Below are 25,027 nucleotides of genomic sequence, written 5' to 3'. Positions count from 1 at the left end.
TCACTCACAATTTTGCCCAAAAACACAGCCATGAATAAAGAATGGTACCAAAACACCCTCCAACAGCAACTTCTTCCAACAATCCAACAACAGTTTGGTGAAGAACAATGCATTTTCCAGCACGATGGAGCACCGTGCCATAAGGCAAAAGTGATAACTAAGTGGCTCGGGGACCAAAACGTTGACATTTTGGGTCCATGGCCTGGAAACTCCCCAGATCTTAATCCCATTGAGAACTTGTGGTCAATCCTCAAGAGGCGGGTGGACAAACAAAAACCCACTAATTCTGACAAACTCCAAGAAGTGATTATGAAAGAATGGGTTACTATCAGTCAGGAATTGGCCCAGAAGTTGATTGAGAGCATGCCCAGTCGAATTGCAGAGGTCCTGAAAAAGAAGGGCCAACACTGCAAATACTGACTCTTTGCATAAATGTCATGTAATTGTCGAAAAAAGCCTTTGAAACGTATGAAGTGCGTGTAATTATATTTCACTACATCATAGAAACAACTGAAACAAAGATCTAAAAGCAGTTTAGCAGCAAACTTTGTGAAAACTAATATTTGTGTCATTCTCAAAACTTTTGGCCACGACTGTACATTGCTGACATTATGACGTGATGTAGGTGCGTCATACCCTCCTCCTCTCTCCCTGCCTTGCTCCATTGCGTTTCCTGCTCTGTTTGCTGCAATGTTAAAAACAAATATACATCTTCATTCATATAGATTTTAGGGCGATAAGTTCACATAAACATGTATTCGCATCTTGTTAAAGGGGTGATTTCGTCTCGGCCAGAGATCGAATACCCATCCTATGCAGTTGGAGTTACAGAACAAGCCGAGTGGGCTGTGCTACAACGCATACAATGTCTATTCTGATTTAAGGCCGAGATGGGAATAACACTTTAGCATCAACAAGGCTCCCTAAAAATAGGCAGCTGAACTAATATAACTATATATATATATAACATAAGTTTTTTGCTTTTGAATTAAGATATTTTGTCCCAAGATAGGTGGTCAGGCATGGGCACTGCTGCTCCCTGTACTCTGCTATCTCCAGCAGTCCCATAGAGATGAATGAAGTGGCAGTGTGCATGCTACTCTGTGGATGGGGGATATGTTTAATTCTTGGAACAGCCCCTCCTAAGTTATTAGCGTCATCATTAAAGGGGTTATCCCATCATAATGATCACTGTTAAATCTGTTAATGATTTGACAGTGATCATTTTTGTAAATATATTTGATTAACAAATTCCCACCGTTTAGGATAAAATTCATCCCCACTTACCTCATTGTTGTCATTCGATCTCCCCTGGTTATGGCCACTGCTCTTCTCTGGCCGCGCTTGCGCAGAAGAGTCCTTCTTTTCTCCCGGCTGGGCCGCTCGCTGTCCTGAACGCGCACGTCACCGCGCATGCGCGATGGTGACTTCTTCCTGGCCAGAATAGTACAGAGCCACAAATGCACACGCTGGCTCTGTACTATACTGGCCAGGAATAAGTCACCATCGCGCAGTGGCGTGCGCGTTCAGTCCAGCGCATGGCCCGGCCGGGAGAAGACCAATCAAGATGAAGCCCGCCCCCAGCGGTTGTATTCTTGTAACTGAAGCATTTTTGCAGATCCATGACGGATCCGCAAAAAACGCTAATGTGAAAGTAGCCTAAAAAGTTCCACTTTATAAAAGATGCGTATTATATTTTGAATTCATTGGCACATATAAATTGTAATAATTTTACATTAGCAGAGACAACCACTTACATGAAAGCCAGTGGAAAGTCCTGACACACCCCAGCTCCTCCAAACACTTGGATTGCCCGATCAGCCACTTGGCATGCCATTCTAGGCGCCACAACCTTAATCATTGCGATCTACAAAGAACAAAAGTTAATTTCTGTGTTCACCAAAAAACTAGAAAACATAGGATAATAACACAATAAGACATTTAGGAAGCATTGGTGTATTAATACATCAGAGGGATGCCTGTTATGAAGGACTTTCCACTGCAAGAACAATTTCTAAGTACAGATGATTTTTAGGTGCAATGAACTGGGCAATTTCCCTTAGCCATCATTACCTAGGGGGCTCTCCGAGGATGGGACCCCTACCTGTTAGTGGAGATGGAAAATATCTGTAGTTGGACAGATTGTTCATTTACAGTGAGCATTATACACAAAAGAGAACTGTGTTGCTGTAAAATTGATTTAACCATTAACTGGTTTACTGCCATAAACCTCTAGCAATGGGATTATTAAAGGGGTTCTGCCATCTCAGACAACGGGAGCACATCGCTAGGATATGCCGCCATTGTCTGATAGTTGTGGGTCCCACCTCTGGGACCCACACCTACAATGAGAACGGGGCGGGGAAATGAACAGAGGGCGCACTGCGCATGCACAGCCACCCTCTTATTCACTTCTATGGGAGCAGCGGGGAGCAGCGCTTGGCGGTGGACGGACCCCAGGAAATCCGGGGTCTTCCAGCCACAGCTCTCCCCGCTCCGTTCTTGATGTAGGTGCGGGTCTCAGAGGCGGGACCCACACCTATCAGACAATGGGGGCATATCCTAGCCCTATCCTACCCCTTTAATCCCTTGACCAGCAGGTGTCTGACACCTGGCAACCCCACCGAACAGCTGTTTGCGGCAGCCGCCGGAAACAACAGTGGACGAAGCCAGAAGCAGAAGGCTCTGTCCACTGCGTAGTGCAGTATTTAAGTGAATGGGAGCTGGGCACCTGTTAGCTGGCACAGCCATTACACAGTGGACAGAACCTCCTGCCTGGCACCACAGCTGATAGTGGGGGCGCCAAGTGTCAGACACTATATGTAAAGTTGTGTCAGATTTAAAACATAACCTTTACTTTAGTAACACTAAAATACAGTGAGTTTATGCAAATGCATCAATTGTTGCCACATTAGGAGACTGAGGTCAAGTTTAAATATCTGATTCCTAATTAACTAATGGGGGTGGTGAGGTCACTATTCATCCCTATTACTGTCTGTGTGCTGTGGTGTCCAGTGAAAGCTGTGCCCCAACACTGGCTCAGCAGAGCACTCTGTCTGACAGGGGCAACCCCAACCAACACTGGAACCTATTTCCCTAGCCTCTCTATATAACCCTGTTTTTAATGAAGGCTTTCATCCTACTGTATGCGTTTCACCAAGGAGATAACTTGGCTCATCAGGAATCGATCAGGCAGCATGTTCACTCGGGCGGGGAAAAATGGCAGTCGCAAGTTGCCTGTGCGTCTGCCAGACATTTTAGCACTACTCCTACCCCCAGAGGCGGCTTGTCCTGTTCGGCGGACTATCAAGCGATAGGTGTAAGTTAATCTCCGCTTTGCTGACCATGGACCGCCCAATATGGGAGTCGATCTCAGTAGCCAGGGAGACTGTGTTTGGCGTCCGTCTCTCTATGCTGGTAAGACATGATCCTAAAGAAAGAACTGGGCTTCCCTGCTCACCAGACAGACTTACTGCAGAGCCTTACGGACATCAAGCTGGAGAAGATGGGGGAGCACAAGCACTTTCACCAGTACTATGCGGAAAGACAGGCAGAGTTCCTGGAGCTCATCCCGGACCTGGGCCTCAATAGAGAGGTGATATCTATTAGCTGTGTGATAAGCATGTGTAACAGCATTGTGGAGACCACCCTGACAGAGCACATCAGTACAGGGCACAGGGTACTGATGTGCTATGGCAGAATTAGCTTGAAGGGAACACCGGCAGGAGCAGCGATTTGTGCCCCATCCTGTGCAGCGTTCTCCACAGCAGCCAGAAATCCGTACACCAGTACAGCGCTGACAAGCCACTGCTGTACCAGAATGAAGATTTTAAGAAGCGGTACAATCCAGGACTTTGGGTCCTTTTTTAAGATGAAAAATTATTTTGGGCTATTTTGGGCTAGTTCAGTTACTCTTTAAACTCTTAAATTTTTGAATAAATAGGGACAGATCTTTGACGCAGGTAAATGAGTCATATCTTGTCGCAGGGAAAAAAACAAACCCATTTGAACAAGGTCGCGTCCGTTGATGCAAGTTGACATAAATAGATATTGGTTTAAGTTTCTGTGGAGTTTCTGTTTCTTGGTTGGTATGTTGTTGGGGTTTCATTCAGTTGTGGGATTGTGGATAAAAAAATGTGAGTTAATTTTTTGATCCTCTCTACTACCCCCTCTGCTTCAATTTGTTCTACTATTGGGGTTTCTGGCATTCCTCTGGCATTCCTCCCCCTTGGACTCTTGCCTCTCCTCCTCCAACCTTTGTCAGAATTAGCTCATAGATGTCACCCCCATTAGGGTCCATACACCCGGCCGGCACCCCCCATAGAGCTGCCTATTCTTGTCCGCAAGTGTGGACAAGAATAGGACATGTTCTATTTTTTTGTGGAGCCGCGGCCTCAATCTTATAATGTAGCAACAATTGATTGATGAATCTGCATAGGATCACTGTATTTTAGTGTTACTGAAATGCAGGTCATGTTTTAAATCTAAAATAACATCACACAAAGGGTATATATGCAGGTCGCGGATATACCACACTAAATCAAGGAGTACTGGAATTAACAAGTATTTCAAGTGTCAGACCCCTCCCCCCCACCGTTCTGATATTGATGACCTATCCTAAGGAACATCTAAAATGTGGACAACCCCTTTAAGTAGCACTGTATGGTGTTGCCAGCTGGATATTTAACTGTAGTATCATGTGGCTGCTTTATCAGAGTAATTCTTGGATGCAGTATATTCTTTTAGTGCTATATGACGGCATTATGTGGGTGCTTTACAGGAGTATACTTAGGATTATTTGGATACTGCATATTATTTGGACACATTATTGGGTGCTTTATTCAAAGAGCATCAGTTGGATGTACCGTTGCAACATAATTATTACTTTTACTTTTATGTTACTGAGGTGATTGGAGCACTCCTTTAGCTTCTCCTCTCCCCCATCGCTCCATCCCATCATGGCCTGATTGACAGGGCCAGGCATCCTCACTGTCCAGATGCCTGGCCCTGAAATAAGCTTGCACGGGCGAGACTTTATTAGTGCATGTGTGGTTGATTTCAGGAGGCTCTCTCCGCTGGGATCTGCACTGTGCAAGCACCATGACAGCAGAGGTTTAATGTACCTAATGGAATGGTAACAATAACAATATTTGAAGCGTACAGTTTGCTAATCATATCTTGTACCTCTTTCCGAGCTCTGGCACTTCCAACTGTGTCTATGGCTTTTGCTGCTCTCAGTGTCAGCAATCGGGCTTGTTCAATCGCAATGCGACTCTCTGCTATCCAGTGGGCAACCACTTCCTGTGTGAAAAAAACCAAAAAGAGCACATTTGTATACACATATATGTGAATGGCCTTCCTGTAAACCAAGCTACAAAGGTCAACATCAAGTACATGACTGGAAAGCAAGCATGCTGCTTATTACAGGAAACGATAACCTAAGACCTCTGAATCACTCCACTTATCGTGCCATGCCATCTGTTTACTGATTTTTTATGGGTTGTTTCACATGGCTAAAGGAACTGCTTGAACAAATTACAATCGACGATAGAGATAGGAAGTTGACAGTGGTCATTTTTATTCTCATCTTCAGGGGACAATTATCAGGAAAGGTTTGAATGAACAATCGTCCTTGCGAATATTGTTTAAACCCCTACTCATAGAATTAGATTACTGCTTACCTGAGGCGTGTGCTGATGAGAAACAGTAAATCTTTTCTGACCACATACAGTACATATACGAGATAACGGTATATAGAATTTACCCCAGGATATAGCTAGTTATGGTGCAGAATGAGATATAAAAACGGCAAACCTTTTTTGAGTGCTACAATTCTGGTTACACAGAAGGGTCTTTTTTTAAATGATCCATGACAGATATGTCTGATCCATTTTTTCATGAATCTTAATGGATCTCACTGACCGATGATCGGTCTTCTATTTTAATTTTTTTTTACACTATTTTGCCCATCACTAACACTGACTCCAGAGTGAACATTATTAACCTTATGTACAATTCACCATGGATGCTTCCACATGATTACAAAATTGGGCCTCCATATGATTCCACTAGGCTCCAGATATATAACGCTATCCTGTATCTACCCACAAAATAACAACACTGACATTCTACTTACATGATGGTACAGCTTTTTTCCGAAAGTTGTTCTTTGTGCAGCTCTAGCACACATAAGCTGAAGAGCACTCTCAGCTGCTCCAATGGTCCTCATGCAGTGATGTATGCGGCCTGGACCAAGGCGACCCTGGGCAATCTCAAAACCTCTGCCCTCTCCTGAAAAGGAAAGGAAAAGTCAGAAATAAAGTTAGGGCAGTGACAAACCCATTAAAGGGGTCTTTCCATGAACAATGTAGCTGGCCAGCTAAGACCTGTCCTAGGTTGCTAATATAGCTTATATGTTTATACAGCTAAACCCACCAAAAACCTTTATACAGTTCCTACGTTTGCATGTTAAAGACAAAAGCAAAGTTATTTACAGTGACTTCATGTCATAACTGTTATATACACTCACCTAAAGAATTATTAGGAACACCATACTAATACGGTGTTGGACCCCCTTTTGCCTTCAGAACTGCCTTAATTCTACATGGCATTGATTCAACAAGGTGCTGATAGCATTCTTTAGAAATGTTGGCCCATATTGATAGGATAGCATCTTGCAGTTGATGGAGATTTGAGGGATGCACATCCAGGGCACGAAGCTCCCGTTCCACCACATCCCAAAGATGCTCTATTGGGTTGAGATCTGGTGACTGTGGGGGCCATTTTAGTACAGTGAACTCATTGTCATGTTCAAGAAACCAATTTGAAATGATTCGAGCTTTGTGACATGGTGCATTATCCTGCTGGAAGTAGCCATCAGAGGATGGATACATGTTCTCATTCTGTTTACGCCAAATTCGGACTCTACCATTTGAATGTCTCAACAGAAATCGAGACTCATCAGACCAGGCAACATTTTTCCAGTCTTCAACAGTCCAATTTTGGTGAGCTCGTGCAAATTGTAGCCTCTTTTTCCTATTTGTAGTGGAGATGAGTGGTACCCGGTGGGGTCTTCTGCTGTTGTAGCCCATCCGCCTCAAGGTTGTGCGTGTTGTAGCTTCACAAATGCTTTGCTGCATACCTCGGTTGTAACGAGTGGTTATTTCAGTCAACGTTGCTCTTCTATCAGCTTGAATCAGTCGGCCCATTCTCCTCTGACCTCTAGCATCCACAAGGCATTTTTGCCCACAGGACTGCCGCATACTGGATGTTTTTCCCTTTTCACACCGTTCTTTGTAAACCCTAGAAATGGTTGTGCGTGAAAATCCCAGTAACTGAGCAGATTGTGAAATACTCAGACCGGCCCGTCTGGCACCAACAACCATGCCACGCTCAAAATTGCTTAAATCACCTTTCTTTCCCATTCTGACATTCAGTTTGGAGTTCAGATTGTCTTGACCAGGACCACACCCCTAAATGCATTGAAGCAACTGCCATGTGATTGGTTGACTAGATAATTGCATTAATGAGAAATAGAACAGGTGTTCCTAATAATTCTTTAGGTGAGTGTATATTGTGTTCACAGAAGCAGAAAAGATAGTATGACTTTAAGATTCATTATATAATTTAAGGTAAGCTCAATGACACAGCAGAAACAACAGAAAGCATAGAGTTAAACTGTTGACTAATCACAGCCAGCCTCACACACAGCAGGAGTTTTGACCAATCACAGCCAGCCTGTCTGGGAAATTCCCCTAGCAGGAGCTGCTGGAATCATTATTCACCAAAGAGAGAAGCTGAACAGACATTCACTCCACTAAGAGCTGTGTTTTATAGAAGCAGAGAGGCCAAAATAGGTATTTAAAACAGTTATATAATGTTCCTACTGTTAATATAGTGATTAGAGCTGTATACTGAACCAGTTATGTGTGTGTTTACTTACAGTTCCACCAAATTCAATTGCAAACTACAAAGTTCACAATTGCAACCATTCAAATTCCATATTGCAATCCAAATTGCATACAACCATACCAGATCATACTCAACCAATCTGCAAATAGTTACTGCTAACGGCATACTGCAAATTGTGACCAAATTCAGCAAGTAGAACTATTAGTTAGACCTCAGATATACCTCTCAGAGAGATCATAAAGTGCTTAAAAAACTTAAAGTGAGAGTACAGATACTCAAGAAAGAAATATATCCACCATTTTACGTTGAATGACAAGATTGAACAATTGAACCACCATCTTATGCATACCGCCATTCTGTGATATCTTTTCAACACGTGTTATGTACATGGACTAATAAAGAAGTTATTTCAAGCATTTGGTGTTCTCTTTAAACCTACTGTTTCTATAGAACGACGCTAGAGGAATTACAGAGTAATAGACAGTCTGGTTAGACTAAAAAGTCAGATATATCATAGATCTTCTAATGCCACAGCGCAAAAGGCACTTCATAGTGCTGCGCCTTCCATAAACAATGCTTATCTCCATCCACAGTGACTAAGTATCTGATTGGTGTGGGTTCAACCACTGAAACTCTCCCGATCATGAGAATGGGGGTTCCATGTGCCTCCTACTGAATTGAGTGGCATTTGTTCATGTACACTGCTGCTCCATTCACTTCTATGAGATAGTGTTCAGGTATACCCGGCAGTCCCACAGAGTTGAATAGAGTGACAGTGAGACGCACAATTGACAATCCATTCAAAAGGGGGAACCCAGGACTCCACTTTAGTGCAGGTCCCCGCGGTCAATCAAATATTTTTGGTGGGAAAACCCCTTTAAGGGTTTTTCATACATACTGCAGATTTTCCGCAGCAGAATTGTGAGCTCCATTGGGGACAGTAAGTGATGATAATGTATGTAAAACACTGCAGAATATGTAATCTCTAAAGTGAGTCAAATAAATAATAAAATAAATAAGCAACAGAGTAGATGAGATTTCAAAAAATCTTATTCACATGCTGCAAAAAATTTCCACAACAGAATCCACACAATTGGATCTTCAACACAGAGTGTGAATTCTGCAACATATTCTTTATTTGGTGCTGATTCTGATGTTGTGGAATTCAGGGAGATATACTTTTATTTTCCACTATGAACATACCCCTTAAAAAAATATGACGAATTGCCATAAAACGTCCTGCACATTCAATATAAACATGTGACTGTTGTTAAAAACATTTCAGCCTCAATTTTATATTATCATATAATTTCATTCATAAAATTGCATATACTGTAAATAGCATGCTTATGAATGAAACCTAAAAATATGTACTGTGTATTGTCAAGCAGCCCTATACAAGGGGATATGTAGTATGGGACAAATGGATCTGTTATAAAGATTCCAACCCCTGCAGTGCCCTCAGTACACATAATGTCCCCCATAATGGCCCCCAGCAGTAATAATGTTCCTCATAGTGGCCCCCATTTGTAATAATGTCCCCCATTGTGGCCCCAGCAGTAATAATGTCTCCAATAGTGGCCTCAAGAATTAGTAATGTCCCCCATAGTGGCCCCCAGCTGTAATGTTTTGGTTTAGCAAAAAAATAAAAATAAATCACCTCATCCACTTGCACACGCAGAGGCAGTAGTTCCTCTCTTGATTGAAAAGGACATGCCGAAGGACCTGCGCTCAGGTTGATGATGCACCATGCGTTCCCGAAATGAGTGCGTGGTGACGTCATAATTCTAAGCGCAGGTCCCAGGTCCTTTTCAATCAAGAGAGGAGTGACTGCCACTGTGTGTGGATGTGGATGAGGTTTTTTTTAACCCCTAAAAGGTCATATTGTTCTAGTGTACCCGGACAGCTGCATTCCTGCCCAAGCGGCTGTAAAAACTGGCAAAAATAGGACATGTAAAAAAAAACAGCTATGTGAATAGCCCCATAGACTTTCATTAGTGCTAAAATTGGCCTTGTTACGGCCCTTACTTAAAGGGTCATCACAGGCCATTTTTAACCGTCGTGTACATGTAGTCTTAGGCTGTGTCTTTGGCATGGCCTATCAGGTATACAGCCATAGCAGGCCTGAGGACCTTTGTTAGGGCTCTGGATTCCATGACTATTAAATTATGCCCTGCAATTGTGTAACAAGGTTATGATGGGGTAACACAGAGTCCCCTCCATCTAACCACCTAGATACGTTAGATCTTGCCTGTTTAACCCACACAACATTTAAGGGGTTAAACAGCCAAGATTACATGCAACTCTGATTCTGATCTTTGCAGCGGGGTGTCCTGGACCCATGCCATCAACTGAATTATATTTTGGATTATTAGGCAGTTATTGACATGTACATTAACCCCTTCACACTTTGGGATGTAACTGTAGATTTTAATCTTGCCTTCCAGCATATAGATGTACAGTTACATCCCAAAGTGTGAAGGGGTTAATGTACATGTCAATAACTGCCTAATAATCCAAAATATATTTATTTTCCGTAAATTTTATATAGCATCAAAAGGGATGACCATCATTCACATCAATACCTGTCTGCAATAAAAATAAGAAGCATATTTTAACCCCTTAAGGACTTAGGACGTACAGGTACGCCATGTTTGCCGAGTCCTTAAAGGGCTTCTGTCACCCCATTAAACCGTTTTTTTTTTCTTTACTAATAATCCCTACACTGCGATCTCAGCATACATAAGCTAATTAAGGATTTTCGTTCAGTAGAATTTGTTAAAAATCGATTTTTATAATATGTAAATTACCTTGCTACCAGCAAGTAGGGCGGCTACTTGCTGGTAGCAGCCACATCCTCCGATGGTAATGACGCCCCCTCTGCTTGTTGATTGACAGGGCCAGGGAACGGAATCCTTCTCTGCTGGCCCTGCCTGTTTTGATTCAATATCTGGCGCCTGCGCCGCGGCCGTACCTCTCTTCAATCTGCGCAGGCGCACTGAGAGGCGCTCGCTCCTCAATGCGCCTGCGCCGGGTGTAGATGTGACGTCATCGGCGCAGGCGCATTGAGGATGGAGCGGCCGAGTGAGTGGCCGCCTCTCAGTGCACCTGCGCAGATTGAAGAGAGGTACGGCCGCGGCGCAGGCGCCAGATATTGAATCAAAACAGGCAGGGCCAGCAGAGAAGGATTCCGTTCCCTGGCCCTGTCAATCAACAAGCAGAGGGGGCGTCATTACCATCGGAGGATGCGGCTGCTACCAGCAAGTAGCCGCCCTACTTGCTGGTAGCAAGGTAATTTACATATTATAAAAATCGATTTTTAACAAATTCTACTGAACGAAAATCATTAATTAGCTTATGTATGCTGAGATCGCAGTGTAGGGATTATTAGTAAAGAAAAAAAAAAAAAAAAACGGTTTAATGGGGTGACAGAAGCCCTTTAAGGACTCAGGACGTACCGGTACGTCCTAAGTTTAAAAGTACATTGCGGCGCGGCGGGGGGTTAATAGGAACCCCCTGTATCGGCGATCGCCGCAAACCGCAGGTCAATTCAGACCTGCGGTTTGCGGCATTTACCTGCGGTTGCGGCTGTGGGGGGGACCCGATGGCATGGAAGGCAACGTGATGTCTAAGGAAGGCATCGCGCTGCCTTCCGGTGACGAGCCTGTGAGATCCAGCCCCCTGGATCTCACAGGCCGGAAGCTGTATGGGTAATACACACAGTATTACTCATACAGCCAATACAGAAGTATTGGAATGCATTGTATAAAGGATTAGACCCCCAAAAGTTCAAGTCCCCTCCCAAAGTGGGACAAAAAATGAAGTGAAAAAAAAGTTTAAAAAAAAATTAAGTTTCCCCCCAAAAAATTAAAAGCTTCAAGTAAAAATAAACAAAAACATCATTTAAAGTAAAAAAAAAAAAATATTGGTGAAAAATAGAAAAAAAAAAAAAAAAAAAAAGTATACATATTGGGTATTGCCGCGTCTGTATCGACCAGCTCTATAATCATATCACATGACCTAACCCCTCAGATGAACACTGTAAAAAATAAAAACTGTGCTAAATAAAAAAAAATTGTCACCTTACATCACAAAAAGTACAATAGCAAGCGATCAAAAAGGCGTTTGCCCACCAAAATAGTACCAATCTAACAGTCACCTCATCCCGCAAAAAATTAGCCCCTACCTGAGACAATCGCCCAAAAAATAAAAAAAACTATGGCTCAGAATATGGAGACACTAAAACATATTTTTTTTTGTTTTAAAAAAGATGTTTTTGTGTAAAAATTACGTAAATAAATAAAAAAGTATACATATTTGGTATCGCTGCGTTCGTATCGACCGGCTCTATAAAAATATCACTCGACCTAAAAAAAACAAAAAAAAAACCTGCTAAATAAACCATTTTTTGGCACCTTACATCACAAAAAGTGTAATAGCAAGCGATCAAAAAGTCACACGCACCCCAAAAGCTCTATAAAAATATAACATGACCTAACGCCTCAGATTAACACCGTAAAAAATAAAAACTGTGCTAAATAAACCATTTTTTGTCACCTTACATCACAAAAAGTGTAATAGCAAGCGATCAAAAAGTCACACGCACCCCAAAATAGTGCCAATAAAACAGTCATCTCATCCCGCAAAAATCATACCCTACACAAGGTAATCGCACAAAAACTGAAAAAATTATGGCTCTCAGACTATGGAAACACTAAAACATGATTTTTTTTGCTTCAAAAAAGAAATCATTGTGTAAAACTTACATAAATAAAAAAAAGTATACATATTAGGTATCGCCGCATCCGTGACAACCTGGTCTATAAAAATATCACATGATCTAACCTGTCAGATGAATGTTGTAAATAACAAAATATAAAAACTGTGCCAAAACAGCTATTGTTATCTTGCCTCACAAAAAGTGTAATATAGAGTAACCAAAAATCATATGTACCCTAAACTAGTACCAACAATACTGCCACCCTATCCTGTAGTTTCTAAAATGGGGCCACTTTTTTGGAGTTTCTACTCTAGGGGTGCATCAGGGGGGCTTCAAATGGGACATGGTGTCAAACAAAACAGTCCAGCAAAATCTGCCTTCCAAAAACCGTATGGCATTCCTTTCCTTCTGCGCCCTGCCGTGTGCCGGTACAGCTGTTTACGACCACATATGGGGTGTTTCTGTAAACTACAGAATCAGGGCCATAAATATTGAGTTTTGTTTGGCTGTTAACCCTTGCTTTGTTACTGGGGAAAATGGATTAAAATGGAAAATTTGCCAAAAGATTGAAATTCTGAAATTTCCTCTCCATTTGCCAATAACTCTTGTGGAACACCTAAAGGGTTAACAACGTTTGTAAAAGCAGTTTTGAATACCTTGAGGGGTGTAGTTTCTTAGATGGGGTCACTTTTATGGAGTTTCTACTCTAGGGTTGCATCAGGGGGGCTTCAAATGGGACATGGTGTCAAAAAAAAGAAAAATCTGCCTTCCAAAAACCGTATGGCGTTCCTTTCCTTCTGCGCCCTGCCGTGTGCCGGTACAGCTGTTTACGACCACATATGGGGTGTTTCTGTAAACGACAGAATCAGGGCCATAAATAGAGTTTGGTTTGGCTGTTAACCCTTGCTTTGTAACTGAAAAAAATAATAAAAAAATAGAAAATCTGCCAAAAAAGTGAAATTTTGAAATTGTATCTCTATTTTCCATTAATTCTTGTGGAACACCTAAAAGGGTTAACAAAGTTTGTAAAATCTGTTTTGAATACCTTGAGGGGGGTAGTTTATAGAATGGGGTCATTTTTGGGTGGTTTCTATTATGTAAGCCTCGCAAAGTGACTTCAGACCTGAACTGGTCCCTAAATATTTGCTTCTAAACTTCTAAGCCTTGTAACATCCCCAAAAACTAAAATATCATTCCCAAAATTATCCAAACATGAAGTAGACATATGGGGAATGTAAAATAATAACTATTTTTGGAGGTATTACTTTGTATTATAGACGTAGAGAAATTGAAACTTGGAAATTTGCAATTTTTTTTCAAATTTTTGGTAAATTTGGTATTTTTTTTATAAATAAAAATAATTTTTCATAAAGTACAATATGTGACGAAAAAACCATCTCAAAATGGCCTGAATAAGTCAAAGCGTTTAGTTATCAGCACTTAAAGTGACACTGGTCAGATTTGCAAAAAATGGCCAAGTCCGTAAGGTGAAATAGAGCCGAGTCCTTAAGGGGTTAATACATGTATACTATTCACCTACTTTGCCTCCCGTGGCCTGTTTTGCTGCTGAGTGTACTTGCTTCCGGTGTGCAGACTACTGTGGTTAACTAGGGGATCATGACTACAAACAATCTCCTCAATAATCAGGTTATGTCTAGAATCTCCTCTTTGGCTAGGGTCACAGGTTACGGATGCACCATGGCTGAGGAGTGCCCGCAATACAACTGAAACCACGCTAACATGTGATGAGAGGGGTTAAATGTGACTGCCTCAGTGGTGGGGTTGAAGAGTGGGTAGTATGTGCCATACTGCAGGAATATGTACTCTATCACCTATCTAAAATAATTATTTTTGAAAGTGAAACTGAACCTTTACTTTAAGCAAATTGTAATTCCCTTAAATGCCATCATCCTTTCTGAAGAAAACACAAAAGCTTACAAAAGGTCCATTGTGTCCCATCTAAATAAGGGTTGCGTACGAAATAAAAAGTGAAATCTGTAGCAGGCAGAAACGTGTGGAAAACTGGAATAAGTCTGTTTATACTTTAGAGTCACTTAATGAAAGGCATAGAAGTTTACTCATTAGTAACACCATAACAAACACTGCACATAAAAACGCAACACAAGCACAGTTCTTGGTGGCCTAGAGCTTAGGTTCTTAATCTGTGGTATGTCTTTCCCATGGTGTGTAAGCCAAATCTCTAAGGGTATTTTACGTGATTTGCTTTTAAAAGGTACAGAACAATGTAAAAGTTTAGCCTTGGGGATACAAAGACTATAATTTATTTGCGTTTGAAACATTAAGAAATGCTGGTGTAAGGTAGTTGGGGAGATGATCTAGGGTTCATTCATTGGTCATCTAATGTTCTCTTTAAAAGGGTTGTGTCATGAAGACACCTGTCCCCAGTTTGGTACTCCCCTCTTTAATTGTGGCTCCCGTTCTGGCAGACTTGAGCTGTCCTTGTTTGACATGGATGGTCATTCACCTGAGGCCACTGCAGGAGGAAATGCCTGGCTGGCTGATGCTTTCCTTGGCTAAATATGCCATCTGCCAGGAGAAAAACCCTTTAATGGTAGAATGAGTTTATAATGGACTCACTGGTGGTCTACGGTAATACCCCCATAGCTGCCAACAGTCCTGATTTTGCAGAGACTGTCCCTAATAATCATAGACAATCCCTGCAAATTCCGGTTGTCCCAAGGGGCAGGGCCCCAGTCATAAGCAGGCAGTGCCTGTGGATTTGGGATGTTCCTAGGGCGGGGCTTACATGCCCCAAATTTACAAACTAGCAGTATGGTCCAAGGTGCAAGAGTGGTTAATGTTTTAGTTCATGATGGTCTAGGGTAATGCAGAGGTTAATAACTGGTGGTCTGGGGTTTAATCACCCTCCTCAAGCTTCAATGACACGTCCTGTCTCTGACAGGAAACTAAACACAGGTATATCGCATTTGGTTTCCCTCCTGTCCCGATAATACAGAACAGACTCGGGCAGGGACACAGAGAACTGTGCGGTTAAGAACAGCCTCGGGGGCTCTTTTTATGATTGTATAGAGATTTTTTAAAGGAAATTCTCAGGGGGGTCTGGAGTGTCTCAGGACTATAAAATGCAGAAACCTTTTAGTGAGTTTTTTTCTTGCTAAAAAGTGTGCGTCTGAAGTCTATATACATACACATATAAATTGTAGGGATCTGTACTTGTAGTAGGCTTGTCAATTACAGATTTTCAGTCAGCGCATTTCAAAGCCCAAACTCTGCTTTATTTGTTCACATAAACATAACAGAGTAGCATCCAAGTTATAGCGTCATAACATAACATTAAAAAAAATAAATGCCTGCCCATCTGGGCTCTACCTAATACACAGGCAATTCCCGTCTCACCTATAGAGTCCTGTTCACACCAGCCAGTCACCAAGATCTAACCACAAAGGTCAGCTCTCCATGCTGCATTCCCGCAGACTGGTATTCTGAGGTCTGCTTTATTTTCCCAGTGATGATCCCTACAGGGCTCACCTGGGATCACCTAGGGCTAGGGGAAAAACCTGTAATGGAGGGGTGTGGACTGGGAAATCCCTCCACCAAACCTATCTCCCAGTAAGAAATCCAGCCCATATAAACTTAAACCAAGAGCTCCAGCAGACTATGCCCCTCCAGCACTTTACCATACACATTACCACAACATTCACAGTACTTAGTCCGCTACCTGTCCTATGATGCAGGGTTATCAGACGGACATCGTTAAATATATAAGAGTAGAGAACAATAAGAAACGGAAAAAAAAATAAAAATACTAAAATGTTAACAAAAAATACAATACTATAATTTTTGATTATTTTCAAAATCTGATGAAATTCAAACAAACAAGTTTGAAATGCCAGTAAAGAGGAATTACTTTATGTACTTTATTCTTTCCCTAATAGTGAGGTTTTGCATTCTGCACAATGGCATAACTAATATATTTCCATTTCATAAAATAACACAAATAGTTCTGGATTACTTTTCTCCACTGTACAGAGATACAGTTGAACAAATGAAAATTTTTCCTCAATGTCATCCATCTACTTCTTTCGTGTATGAGAATATCAAACATTTACTTCATCCAGACCTCACACATGCCACCCTCCGCACATTTTAGATGGCTCAGCTCCACATTGTTGAGTAGAAGTAAAGCCAGAATTGACAAACAGACACATATGTGATGTTGCTTGGTAAGAGTGAGTACTATATGTCTATGCAAGTTGACTGTTTTGGTACAGTACAGACTGGCGGGGATAGTAACTTTTGGCACCAAACCGCAAGCCAAGTGCATTCATAAAGGACATAGATAAGAGTAGGGAGTACATTACATTATTACTTATAAACCCTTAGTTGCTGCAGAACCCCTTTTAGGGAATTAGAGGAAGGTTTTCTCACGTTATGGATCTATGGTATGTACCTGAAGGGATGATTATATAACGTTCTATTCCCCTGTATTACATATAAATTATGTATTTGCCACAGTTTGACATTAGAGCTTTGTTAAGAGCGCAAACAGCGACTACGTGCATCGGACACAAGGAATTCGTGGCAGACAACCAGCGCAGATGCTAAGAAGAGTTCACTGCCCTGTTACATCACTGGGTGTATTTTGGCAGAAAGTAAACTGACATCCTATCAGGCTCTGTTATAATCTATGCAGGGATCCGTTGTGTCACCACTAAACAGCACAGCTCTGCAGGAACGTGTACTCTATCACCTATCTAAAAAGAATCATTTTTGAATGTGAAACTTTAAGCAAATTGCAATTCCTTTAAATGCCATCATCCTTTCTGAAGAAAAAGCATTAAAAGCTTACAAAAATTCCATGGTGATCCATCTGAATAAGGGTTGTGTACGAAATAAAAAGTGAACTCTGTAGTAGGTAGTAACATGTGGGAAACTGGAAAAAGTCTGTTTAAAGTTAAGACTTAATGAAAAGCATAGAAGATTACTCCTTAGTGCCACCATAACAAGCACTGCACATACAAACGCAACACAAGCACAGTTCTTGGTGGCCTAGAGCTTAGGTTCTCAATCTGTGGTATGTCTTTCCCATGGTGTGTAAGCCAAATCTCTAAGGGTATTTTACGTGATTTGCTTTTAAAAGGTACAGAACAATGTAAAAGTTTAGCCTTGGGGATACAAATATTTATTTGAGTAGGAGGTATTTGTGTTTGAAACATTAAGAAACGCTGGTGTAAGGTAGTTGGAGAGATTAATATCACTAGCTCTGGTGACCTAGGGTTTATTCATTGGTCATCTAATGTTCTCTTCTTTAAAAGGGTTGTCTCATGAAGGCACCTGTCCCCAGTTTGGGATTCCCCTCTTTCATTGTGGCAGACTTGAGCTGTCCAGTACAGACAAGGAGGGATAGTAACTTTTGGCACATAATCGCAGGCCAAGTGCATTCATAAAGGACATAGAACCTCTTTTAGGGAATTAGAGGAAGGTTTTCTCACGTGATGGATTGATTGATGGATCTATGGTATGTACCTAAAGGGATGATTATATAACGTTCTATTCCCCTGTATTACATATAAATTCTGTATTTGCCACAGTTTGACATTAGAGCTTCGTTAGGAGGACAAACAGCGACTACCTGCATCGGACACAAGGAATTCATGCAGATGCTAAGAAGAGTTCACTGCCCTGTTACATCACTGGGTGTATTTTGGCAGAAAGTAAAGTGACATCCTATCGGCTCTATTATAATCTATGCAGGGATCTGGTTTCCTCTTTTTTTTTTTTTCTGTAAAAAGGGAATTTCCAGAATTAGTCTGAGACTTGGCTGTCTTTTCATACTGGATTGCTAATAGCATCTAAAGTTTTGAAAACTCCAGCCAGCACAAAGCCAGCAAAAACAATCAACAACAGTTTTCGTTCCAACGGAAAAAATACTGTCACACTCCAAAAGGGATTCCATCCTGTAAAATAAGGACTTACCCAGAATTAGATTAGTTACAGGAACTCTCACATTGTTGAAATGCACTTCAAAGTGTCCTCCATGATGGGTATCTGCAAATATAATTGTTTAAATGCAGCAGAACAGATGTACCGGTAAAGCAGAAAAACATTTAAAAAGTTGCCTGAATGTTCAGTGATGTGCATCCAGACAATTATTAGGGATGAATGTTCATATGAACCCTCTCTCCCGATATCTGTCCCACGTAAAGGTACCGCTGATCACCCACTCATTTGTCTGGTGATGGCATCTTTCAAGCAGCACATAAAATCCCTGTTTATCGGCAGCACAATGCCTGGTGCAAACAGGGACGTACTGCCGACAAGTAATAAATCTATACAGGGATAAATGATCACATTAGCAATCGTTCTAGTCAATGCAGCTGAACGAGTGGGCATGACCTGGAACAAATGGTTAATTCCCGATCATTGCCCGTGTATTCACCCACAATAATGGGCCCTAAAAGGTGACTAGGTGTAGACATGAATGTACGAAACATGAACAATTACATTGGAATAGAATACTCTTATAATAGGTTCATATCCAAGCTACCTAATGCATGTGTGAACACACCCTTATTGTAATCGTTTTCTTTAGGAGTGAGTCTGGTAATAATAATGGAGAGATGTGTGTTCTGTAGGCTCCATCAACATAATATGGGCACCTGCATGTACAGCAGACCGCATTGTGTAAATGCAGAGTGGCTGCTGTGATTACACCTTTTACTACCATTTAATTTATAGGTTTTAAATTCTGTAGAATTTCATAAAGTATTGTCACAGCAGCAGTATCACAGCTCCAAGTCTCCAAATGCCTGAGTAGACATAGAGTAACGTGATGAGATTTTGGTTGTGTACGATTATACTACTAGTATGAAAGCAAGCTAAATAGTGCAGGCAGCCAGAGTGCTTTACCTCTGTAGCAACAAAAAGACTGCATCGTTACCTTCATACCCAAACACTTTTAGCGCTCTGATGATCTCTACTCCTTTTGTGTCCATGGGAACAAGGATCATGCTGTGCTTCTTATATCTGAAAAATAATATTATGCAAAGCACATATTTTAAATGATATATTCAGTTTACTGAGAATCTATACTCCTTAAAAAACAAACAAAAACAAAAAAACTCTCGTCCATGGGTTGTGTCTGATTTTGCAGCTCAGAACCATTAAAGTGAATGGGACTGAGCTATAATACCATACACAAGCTGTGAATAGGTGTGGCACTGTTTCTGGAAGAATGCAACCATCTTTTTTCTAGTCCTGGAGAACTTCTTTAAATAATAACATTATTTGTTAATATTCATATTGCTATGACCGGTGTTAAACCAAGTTTGAAAGACTTTTAAAAGAATGACATAAAAGTACTTGATAGACCGCATAAAATTCAGGATGCTGAAGCATCCTGAGTGAAACAGTTGTAGGAATCCATTAAAGGGAGTTCCTAGGCAGTAGATAATATGACCTATCCTCAGGATAGGTCAGATCAGTCGGGGTCTGACAAACGGCACCCCACTGACCACGTGCCGGCGTGGGAAACATAACAGCGAAAGGAGACGAAAACATAAGGCTCCTGTCCACAGTGTGGTTTCTGTCAGCTTCTATTCACACAAATACAGCTTATTGGTGGCAGTGACAAGTGTTGGATCTCTACCAATCTGAAATTGATGACCTATCTTGACGATAGTTCATCAATATCTACAAGCTAGAAAACCTTTTTAATATAAATTTTAATATTTATTGCATATTTTATTGCTCCTCTGGAATTCTGGGAAGAAAGGGATGCAAATGAAATCTTAAGAGGCTCTGCCTCTAATGCCATCAAGTGAGGCAGCTATCCTATAATCAATGTTCAACTCTTTAAATAGGCCTTGAGACATGACTCCGATATTAAATAAGCCAGCACCTCATCTGCAGACAGCTGTTTCAGGGTGATTGGCCCTCATCAGTGCAGAGCAGAGAGTACTGGCTTAACTGGGTGAGAGGCCTAAGTCAGAATTTGGGGGATACTATCTCTCCCTGGGGAGAGAGCGCCTTAATCAGCGTGAGGAGACTTATAGGCCATACATGCTCCTCTGGAATTCTGGGAAGAAAGGGATGCAAGTGAGCTCTTAACAAGCTCTGCCTCTAATGCCACCAGATGTATGGCAGCCATCCAATAAGTCAATGTTCACTCTGCTCTGCACTGATGAGGGCTAATCACCCCAAAACAGCCGTCTGCAGATGAGGTGCTGGCTTATTGAATATCCGAGTCATGTCATAAGGCCAATTTAAAGGGTCGAAAATTAACTTATAGGAGGCTTTAATGGTAAGCACTAGACAAGTGGGGACAGCTCTTCCCCATGTTTTGCTGGGTTATAATGCACAACATGGGACAAAAGATTCTTTTTCCTACAGAGAAGTGGGGATGCCAAATATTGGACATTTATGGCACATCATATAGAATACATCTTAAGTACAAGAACTATAAATTAATGGAGAGGAGTCCAGTGACTCAGGAAGCATAGGCATTGCACGATGAAGCCAAGGACAATAAATATCGCTTTACTGCCTCTGCGCCTGATGAGCAGCAGTGGCTGGTTTTGTTATAAGCAGAAGCATTAGAACATGCTCTAAACCTGCTGACAAGTCCCCTTTAAGTTACGTTCCAAAAACTGATCACATTTCCTTCCATGAACAAAGCTGCTGTAATAGCAGGTCTCGGTCAATATGTACCTGGAGGAGGAACCAGTATCTGTTTTACCCATTACAATCGCTATTTTGCAGTTGAAGTTTCCAGCACCTACAGAAAAGAGATAAAAAAAAAAAAAATCAGACATCAAAATAACATACAGTAAATCAAGGTGTATAAAGATATTGGTCCACATTTACTAGTCCTCTGTAAAAGTAAGAGAGTGTAAATTTAGTTTTAAACTGCACTGGAATTATCACAGTGGCTGATAAATATGACATACCTGTCTATAGAACATTTAAGCCATGCCCCCTTTTCCCTAAAAGTCATGCCCCTATCCCCAGGTTAGGTCATGAATATCAGATCGGTGGGGGTCAGATTCCCAGAACCCCCTGCTGATGAGCTGTTTGACGAGGCCACCACTCATAGTATAGTGGCTGGCTTCACTTAATTGGGACTGAATTGCACAAAAAAGTCATGTGACCGACAAACATGACATCATTAGCCGAGGAAGAGGCTGCAGAGAGTGTAGGGAGTTGGACCCCAACCGATGACATATTGATAACCTATCTTAAGGATATGTTATCAATATTGCATTCATAGAAAAAGCCTGTAAAATCTATTTTCCTGGTGAATTTTTATATACTATTTTTGGTCAAAACTTTGTTTTCAAGATCACTATAGAGGACAAGTCCTACAATTCAACATCACAGGGTGGCCCACCAGTAACATATGTAGTTATTGTGATGGTAATTATTCCAGTTATATCCCTATAGTTTCAATGTTAGAAATATATTATTGCGATTTTCTTTTTGCTTTTCGTCTGGGTTCTCCTTACTGCTGAGGTCAATCTATTCCAAAAATGGTCAAAAAATGTATCTCTCGTATCAGAGCAAGCTAATACATGAGGTGTAGGTGGATCAATCGGCGCAAATTATGTTCTGCTGTGTTACAACTTATAAATGCTTGTTTCTTACAAAAAAACATTTGCTTTTCCTTTTAATTCTTTTTGGAGCTCACATATTCAAATAAAAAAAAAAGAAAATTTTTATTATGTGCAGGTGGCTGGAAACGGTTTCCTGCAAGTGGACAAATAACAGAATTCCCCATGGCACCTCTTGACAGTCCTAAAATATTGCAGCCAGCAGGGAGTTTACTCAATTCTGGTAAATGGGATGTACAGTACATGTCAGAAGACAAAAGCCATATTTTTGAATGTGCACATATTCCAATATAACATGGGGATAAGGACTGTAATAGGAAGAAATCTATTGAAGAACAACACTACTAGCCCATCAGTCTATGTGGTAAAGTAGAATCTTATTTTTAGGCAAACTATTGACTAAGGCATCATGCACACGACCGTCTGTGTTTTGTGGATACCGGGAACACGAATACCAGCCATGTGCATGTTGCCATTTTCTTTCGCCCTTCTGTAGAAATGTTCCGTCAAAAGGACAAGTATAGGACATGTTCTATTTATTTTATTTTCTGTGGCACGGACATACGGATGCTGACAGCACAGTGTGCTGTCCACAGTTTTTGTGGCCCCACTTAAATGAATGCAGAACAAATAGCGTCTTTTGGTTCGATATCTGGATTTAAAGTCAATTTTCATAAATCGGAAGCACGGCCAAAAACTATTGGGGTACTTTCTTCCCATTTCAATGGCATTCTGAGTCCATTACATATCTGGGGGTTAAATTGGCCACCAACCAGGTCCGTTTATATAGGCTGAACTACCGTCCTCTCATAACCTCGGTCATTTCTTTAATTCAGTCATGGCAATATTTTACGTTGTCTTTCTCGGACTGATGTCTTCTCCTTAAAATGGTAGCCTTTCATAAATAGCTATACATAAACCAAACTTTACCCCTACTGCTACACTCTTCCGTTATTAAACTTCTTCAAAGAACCTTTAGACGTTTCATCTGGGGCACTACATGGAAGAGTTGTATTAGCCTATATAAATTACAGCAACCTTGTATACTGGGTGGTCTTAACTTCCCCGATATTTCACTGTAGAACTTGGCTGCCAACTTTAGATATGTTCTGGATTGGATACGAGGTTGAACGCATTTTGCCAATGTGGAAATGGAAAAACAATTCTTCCCTCATATCTCCCTTTTGGCATTACTGCATCTCCCAACAGCCGTACTACCTCCTAACATAAGAGATTTTCCTGTTCTATGGAACACAATACAGGTTTGGCATAAAGTGAGGAAACTCAGTAAGGTTACTTTCACACTAGCGTTTTTGTGGATCCGTCAGGGATCTGCAAAAACGCTTCCAGTACTATAATACAACCGCATGCATCCGTCATGAACGGATCCGGTTGTATTATGTCTTCTATAGCCATGACGGACCAGTCATGAACACCATTGAAAGTCAATGGGGGACAGATCAGTTTTCTATTGTGTCAGAGAAAACAGATCCGTCCCCATTGACTTGCTCCGCACCACATCAAGGACAGAAAAATGCTGCTTGCAGCGTTTTTCTGTCTGCGATAGGGACGCAACCAAACGGAATGGAATGCATTTTGGTGCATTCTGTTTCATCCCGATTGACAATGAATGGGGACAAAACTGAAGCGATTACAACGATACCACATTTGTATAATTTTTCTTGCGTTTTAATACTGAATAAAAAATTAAAACCCTTCAGAAAAAAAATTATCACCATATTCTGACCCCTATAACTTTTTTGTAGTTATGTGTATGGGGCTGTGTGAAGGCTAGTTTTTTGCGGTGCGATCTGGACTTTTCAGTGATACTTTGAAGTGTGTGTGACTTTTTGATCACTTTTTATGAAAAAATTATTGGGGAGTTGCGCCATTTGCTGTATGCCATTAATATTGTTAGATTTTAATTGTATGGGGATTTTCGCACGAGGCAAAAACCATGATGTTTATTTTTTTTATTGGTTAAGTATTTTTAGGAAGTTGATTTGAACTTTTATAATTATATATATTTTTTATACTTGAAGGTCCTGAAGGGGTTAAGATGATGACAGTCACAGGCTCTTAGACATTACACAAGTAGTTGGCAGTAAAAGCATTAAAGGGTATTCTGGTTTCTGAGGGGGAAAAAAAGGACATTGAATTTTCTAATATTCTGTTTCCTTACAGTTTAATATCTCTGCTTCCTGTCATTAAACATGAACCTTTATAAACCCTGTGGAACCTGATGCTGCACTTAGGACTATTTCACGCAAATGATACGGATTGGCTGCAGATGCATTCAGTGAAACTCGCACCATTTTGCAAGCAAGTTCAGTCAGTTTTTTCTACACGGGTGCAATGCGTTTTAATGCGTTTTTCCACGCGTGATAAAAAACGGAAGGTTTACTAACAACATCTTTTAGCAACTATCAGTGAAAAATGCACTTGCTTCCTGATGCAATGCACTTTTCACTGAAGCCCCATTCACTTCTATGGTGCCAGGGCTGCGTGAAAAACACAGAATATAGAACATGCTGCATTTTTCACGCAACGCAAAACTGATGCATGAAAAAAACGCTCATGTACACAGACCCATTGAAATGAAAGGGTCAGGATTCAGTGCGGGCAATATGCGTTCACGTCACGCATTACACCCATGCGGAAAACTCACTGGTGTGAAAGGGGCCTCAGAATGCCATCCATCTATCCTCTACTTGCTGATCAGCAAGCTATCAAGAAGTAGGGAACAAAAGAAAGGTAGTATGGCTGCATCCTCAGACTACACATAGCTCATCTTATTTACTATCCC

The 25,027-nt window shown here is 41.1% G+C and overlaps 1 protein-coding gene across 1 annotated transcript in view; it reads right to left on the bottom strand.

Moving 5' to 3' along the window:
- Positions 1 to 25,027, bottom strand: part of ACAD11 (acyl-CoA dehydrogenase family member 11) — a 101,760-nt gene that overhangs the window by 2,831 nt on the left and 73,902 nt on the right. Inside the window, exons 14-19 of the mRNA XM_040433274.1 lie at positions 21,323 to 21,389; positions 19,554 to 19,639; positions 18,590 to 18,661; positions 6,137 to 6,291; positions 5,185 to 5,301; positions 1,758 to 1,867 (exon numbers count right to left, since the gene is read on the bottom strand). Coding sequence (XP_040289208.1) covers positions 1,758 to 1,867; positions 5,185 to 5,301; positions 6,137 to 6,291; positions 18,590 to 18,661; positions 19,554 to 19,639; positions 21,323 to 21,389 — 607 coding nt within the window. The remainder of the gene's footprint in view (positions 1 to 1,757; positions 1,868 to 5,184; positions 5,302 to 6,136; positions 6,292 to 18,589; positions 18,662 to 19,553; positions 19,640 to 21,322; positions 21,390 to 25,027) is intronic.

The sequence above is a fragment of the Bufo bufo genome, chromosome 5, assembly GCF_905171765.1.
Source record: "Bufo bufo chromosome 5, aBufBuf1.1, whole genome shotgun sequence".
NCBI classification, from domain to species: Eukaryota; Metazoa; Chordata; class Amphibia; order Anura; family Bufonidae; genus Bufo; species Bufo bufo.
The sequence above is the reverse complement of the archived record's forward strand: the minus strand, read 5'-3'. Positions and strand labels throughout refer to the sequence as shown.